We start from the raw sequence: 6,000 nt of genomic DNA, 5'->3' as shown, positions 1-6,000 counted from the left end.
TCTGTAAGTTCAAGGCCAGCCTGGTCTACAAACTGAGTCTAAGACAGCCAAGGCTACACAGAGAAACACTGTTTCAAAAAACCAAAACAACAACAACAACCAAAACAAAAAACACCAAATGTACTTGAATGTCAAAAACTGGTATGATCTACTGCAGGTTAATGCACAACTGAAAACCCATGAAGAATCCCAGGAGGGCACGCTGCAGGTACACACCAAAGGAGACAGGATAAGGAGACCCATAAAGAACAAATTATAGGTAGCATATCCATATCTCAAAAGCAATTACCAAATAAAGTAAATAACCCTTAAGTTAGAGTGCAAAATGAAATGCCTTATTGCTTAAAGGTGTTAAAGAAAAACAAACAAACAAACAAACAAACAAACAATCCCAAAACAACACATCCTCATATTAAATAGTTACTGTGTGGTAGGTAAATGCCATTTAAAATATTTTTAATAGAAAACTCATTTATAAATCAATTTATAAATCAAAAAAAAAATCAAAGATCAATATTTATTACAACTTTAACTATAAATAACTAAAATGAAAAATAGAAAGGTGGTCTTCTGTCATGCTTTTACTCCAACATCTAGGTCCTCTGTTCCTTGCCTTTCGGAGAAAACACTGCGTTGTAAGGCTGCCGTCTTTTGGGACGAGGGCAAAGATCAAACTCTTCTTTGATGTATCCTGAAAAACAAATTATGACTTTAGAACAGTACATTATCAACATGCATTTCTTTCAGCACAGATGAGCATGGTGGCACATGTCTGTAATCCCATCACTTGAGAAGTGTAGGCAGGAGGGTTAGGAATTCAAAACCAGCCTGGGCTTCATGAGACCCTATCTTAAAACACCAAACAACAAAAACAACATTTCTTTCAGCATATATCCATTACATAATTAACTTGGGTTTTTTTGTTGGTTGGTCTGCTTTTTGTTTTTTGAGACAGCGTTCTCTGTGTACTTCTTTCTGGCTGTCCTGGACTCACTCTGTAGACCAGGCTGGCCTTGAACTCACAGAGATCCACCTGTGTCTACTTCCCAAGGGCTGGGATTACAGGTGTGTGTCACAGTGCCTAGCTGATTGTGTAGTTTTCTTATAGTTAAATATTTGCAGCTTTTTTAAAAGCGAGGGTGACCTTCAGGTGCTAGTCACAAGTAAATCTTTAGTAAATTTGAAAACAATGTAACAGGGTGAAGCTGAACTGAAAGTCTAGTGGTCATTTTATCATTTGATACGCGTTCACTGTTATATCTTTCTCTGGGTAAAGGTTTTAGATATATGTCACTTAAAATATTGGCCTAAGTCCAAAAGTCTACAAATAAATTAAATGCCATATTCCTCATAGTCAAATTATAATCTGAACATTATTATACTTGCCAGTCATATCTCGGGAAAATACATCCCTTTTCATAAAACTTCAGTATAGCCATTTATTTTTAACACAGTGACACTGGTGACAGTGAGGAGCAAAAATCACTACTCCAAAAATTAGCTTTGATGATGCATATTAAATGTAAGTGCCAAACTGAAGGAACTGGCGGCATGTCAACATTCGAACCTCAGGATGAAACTGCTTTTGAAATCTGATGACAAACCAAGCCAAGTCACAGCAAAGTGGTTATCACCAGTGTCAATGACAAGTAAACGAACAGAGCAGGGGAAAGACCCTCTTTCCTAGTCAGGAGCTCACCTGCAAGCTGCAGAAGCAGCTCCCAACGTACAGCTCAAGACAAAGAGAGTTATAGGTTTATATTCAAAGTTAGGTCTATACAACATTTCTTTTTTTAAAAATCTAAAATACTGAAATCTATATTCCTACCCCTTTCCAGACACGTCTGAGTAGAAGGAAAACCAACTTCCCAGAAATGTTCTGGTGTGTTGGGTGGAATGTAGCGAAATCGGTGTCTTGAGCAGGAAGCCAACTTCTTTTCTCTCTCCTCTGCTGGCAAATCTGCATAATACTAACAATAAAAACAGGTAAAAATTTCCATTTAGAAATAACAGAGTGCTTGTTTACTTACTATAGACTAGAAGCTAAGAAAGTATTTAAATTAAAGACCCTAAGGAAATAATGCTTACTGATGGTATTTTAGTAACTGATGATGATAATAATAACAATAACAACAACAACAATAATAATAAAACATTCCATGCTGATAATGTGAAATGCTTGCTTGATTCATAAGTGAGACGCAGCTTGTATCTTAACCCTGACTAACAGTCACCATCCCTTGCTGGCACAGCGACAGGAAACTGCCCTAGGCCTGGGTTCTACTTAGCTGAGAAGACAGTCAAAGGTACTGGCAGACTACTGGCCCAATTTAACTTTTATTCTAAAAGTAGGAAAAAATGGACAAGACCGTCACTGTATATAGGAGATTAAAAAAAAAGAGAAAAAGAAAAGAAAAGAAGGGGAAATACGGAGGTGAGCGTATGAGGACTGTCTTCTTGCTCACGTTCTGCCAGGCTCTGAAAGGTGAAGGGCAGAGCAGGCTGGGATGGGTCTGCACATGCAGTGGGTGTGGAGAGCAGCAAGTGACTCTGACGGCAATGTTCTGAAGGTAAATCAGTGGGATGTGCTGAAAGATAAGTTACTGATATGTGCAAAGAGCATAGAGAGCAACTAAAATCTTTCCTTAAAAACAAAACAAAACCAGGGGCTGGAGACATGGCTCAGAGGTTAAGGACACTGACTGTTCTTTCAAAGGTCCTGAGTTCAATTCCCAGCAACCACATGGTGGCTCACAGCCACCTACAATGAGATCTGGTGCCCTCTTCTGGCGGACAGTCACACATGCAGGCAGAATATGTATTAAATAATAAATAAGTCTTAAAAAAAAAAAACAAAACCAAAACCAAAGCAAACCCAAACCAGACATGTAAGAGACTGTGTCCTGAAGCATAAGAACTGAATGTAGGAAACACATGTGTTTTTACACATGTGGTATGTGGTCACTACCCTGCACTTTTAATAATACACTTTGAATAGACATTGGGATACATTTACAAACAGCAAATACAGATTACATTTAAGTACATAATATCTGTACCTTGATTAATTTATTTGTAGCATTTAAAAAACTATTTTACAGTAAATAACTAGCAGAACTACATAAAATGAAAGAAACAATCATTTTCAATGGCTGAACAGCAAGAAAGGAAGTGATTATTGAGAAGGAAAGCAGATCAACAATGTTTGTGCTATGAAATTTCAAGATATAAGTACAAGATTTGTACCGATGAGCTGGTTGTTTTATTAACTTGATGCAAGCTAATACACGTGGAAGAGGAGCGTCAACTGAGGAAATGTGCCCATCAGACTGCCTGCGGGCAACCCCTTGGGGCACTTTCTCAATTAGTGATCCACGGGAGAGGGGCCATCCCAGGGTGTGTGGTCCTGGCTGCTATTAGAAAGCAGGTGGAGCAAGCCAGTGAGCAGCACTCCTCCATGGCCTCCAGGCTCCTGCCAGTGTGAGTTCCTGTCCTGATTTCCTTCCGTGAAGGAACTGTGGCGTTCAAGTGTGAGCCAAACACGCCCTTTCCTCCCCAGCTGCTTTTCATCATGATTCATCACAGCTACAGAAAGTAACTACAACAACTGCCAAATTGTTTTTCAAAACAGGGTCCTAGTCTATACTCCTGCTGTGAGTAAGAGCACGTTTTCACCAAGTCCTTACTGTAACCAATGCATGCTATTTTAATGTGCTTTGATTATAGTTAATACGAAAATATAGATGAGAAACTTAGATGTTGAAGGAGGCATCTGACAGCTGATAGATAGTGAGACAAAAAATAAAAACAGCACATTTTAAGATAAAAAAAACTGTCTGAGACAATATATTAATAGGATAATTAGTATTGACATTTTCAGCATAAGAAGCCAGTGTAAAAAAGGAAAAAAAATATGTGCTCTAAGGATGAAAGAAAGCTTATTTTTACTATTTTTGAGATAAAAAGTAACTCAGGAAAACAGGGCTTATAGTTGTACTGATTCTTTAAAGTCATGGGCACACCTTATTTCCTGACCGTGAAAAGAACGTTAGTTTGCTGCACAAGTATCAATTTCTCTAAATGGTACAGGTACATCAGCATTTGCAAGTAACTATAGAAAAGGAAAGTGGCACATAATGTCTTGAGACAGTCATAAGAATTAATGTTTAGGATCTCTGCAGGATGGCTCAGCAAGTTATTGTTGCCCACCATGCCCGAGAGCCTGAGCTCAGTCCCCAGCACCCACGTGATGGGAAGAGAAAGCCAGCTCCCACAGGTGAGCTCTGACCACTGTGGTCCATGTGCCCCACTCCATACTACCTAAGTAAATGCAACTTTAAAAAGAATTAGGTTAGGCCTCAGTTGGGGGCACTCACTTTCAGTTATTCCTATCTAACTAATATATGCTGGTCCTAGCTAAATCAAACAAGGTTTCTGAATATAAATAAGATCTGTATCTGTGATTTTTAAGTCATGCACTTGTAATCTATAAAATCATACTTCAAAAGAAGCACCTCCATTAACACTTACAATTTCACACTCCTTACACGTGTGCCCAAGCAATTTCCTTCTCTCTTCTTTTTTCCGAACTACCTCAATATGAGGAAAATTCTGTATGCTAGTGTCTCTGGAGGAAAAAAAAGGAAATGAAAGTTAACCTACTTGTTACTAGAAGGATTTTTGGTTTAAAATAGGAATTAAAACTGTAAAAACTCAGAAGAGAAATAATCCCCCCAAAACACTCATTTTACTTGAGATGTCCTTCTATATATTAGTTAAACAAATGATTCCTTTCAAGTATTTATTAAATGCCTACTATATTCCAAGAATTTTTATACTAGTACCAGGTCAGCACACAGAGTAACAGGTTCACGGTGCCACCTCCCACACACTCTCATTCGCCCCCTTCCTCTAGTGCTCCTCCACCCTCACTTCCCGTGCTTGCTGGGCCGTCTTCTCTGTCAGGCGCCCTGTCCACTATGCTGTCACAGGTGCTTACTCTACTTCCCTACTCCTTCCCTTAAAAATCTCCTCTTAATGGTTCCCTTCTTAGTTTAGTGCTTTGTATACATACATACATACATACATACATGCATACATATTTAAATCTAAGTTCATAGAAGACAACTACATGATGAGTTATAAACACTCAGAAACATAAAAGATGACTTTTGAAATGATTTTTCTTGGAGACACACCTACTCTTCTGAATATTTGATTATTAACTCCCTTTACTTGGAAAGCATTTTTCTTCAAAACAAACTGTAATTACACTATTTCTAACTAACTACACTAAGCTATAGGTGCCTTCTGGGTTTTAACTTTTAAGAACTCCCCAACTCTAGGGTAATGTGTGAATTAAAGAAGGGAGAGCATGAGAGGATGGGTAAACATATTGCTACACAGTATTTTTTCAAAGACTTCATGAAATCCAGGTTTATGGAGAGCCCATTTTTACCATATCCTTCCCTCTGACTATAATATAGGCAGAAGAAATTCTCTAGAAGACTAGAAGCAAGGCATTACTTAAAAGCTTAGGCCCCAGGTTTGATGTATAATTCTGTCAATTTGACAGTGGCTAGACTCACTCAAGACAGTTTCCAGGCACGTCTCTGAGGGACTAAGTCAGCGTAGCCTCTGTGTGCCTTGGAGTACTGAGTAGCTGTGGGTGATGCCGTCCATGGGGCCCAGAGGGAAGAGAGCTGAGCACTAGCATCCATCATGCTCTGCAGCTGCCTCCGCTCCTGCTGCTCTGACACCCCACCATGACCTGCATGTTAGAACTGTGAGCCAAAACAAACCCTGTCTTTTTCCATGTTACTCTTAGGTATCTTGTCACAGCAACGAGACAAGTAATTAGTTCACCAGGAGGAGGAGGAGGAGGAGGAGGAGGAGGAGGAGGAGGAGGAGGAGGAGGAGGAGGAGGAGGAGCAGCAGCAGCAATCAAGATAACTGAGACCTTTACCATCCTGCTACCTGAACGCACTTACCGTAGCCAGT

The 6,000-nt window shown here is 39.4% G+C and overlaps 1 protein-coding gene across 1 annotated transcript in view; it reads right to left on the bottom strand.

Annotated features, from left to right (window-relative positions):
* Positions 1-374: 374 nt before the first annotated feature.
* The window catches only part of Rbbp8 (RB binding protein 8, endonuclease), a 66,810-nt gene continuing 61,184 nt past the window's right edge, over positions 375-6,000 (bottom strand). Inside the window, exons 16-18 of the mRNA XM_051163086.1 lie at positions 4,531-4,627; positions 1,829-1,970; positions 375-691 (exon numbers count right to left, since the gene is read on the bottom strand). Coding sequence (XP_051019043.1) covers positions 594-691; positions 1,829-1,970; positions 4,531-4,627 — 337 coding nt within the window. The 3' untranslated portion in view covers positions 375-593. The remainder of the gene's footprint in view (positions 692-1,828; positions 1,971-4,530; positions 4,628-6,000) is intronic.

The sequence above is a fragment of the Acomys russatus genome, chromosome 20 (assembly GCF_903995435.1).
Source record: "Acomys russatus chromosome 20, mAcoRus1.1, whole genome shotgun sequence".
NCBI lineage: Eukaryota > Metazoa > Chordata > Mammalia > Rodentia > Muridae > Acomys > Acomys russatus.
The sequence above is the reverse complement of the archived record's forward strand: the minus strand, read 5'-3'. Positions and strand labels throughout refer to the sequence as shown.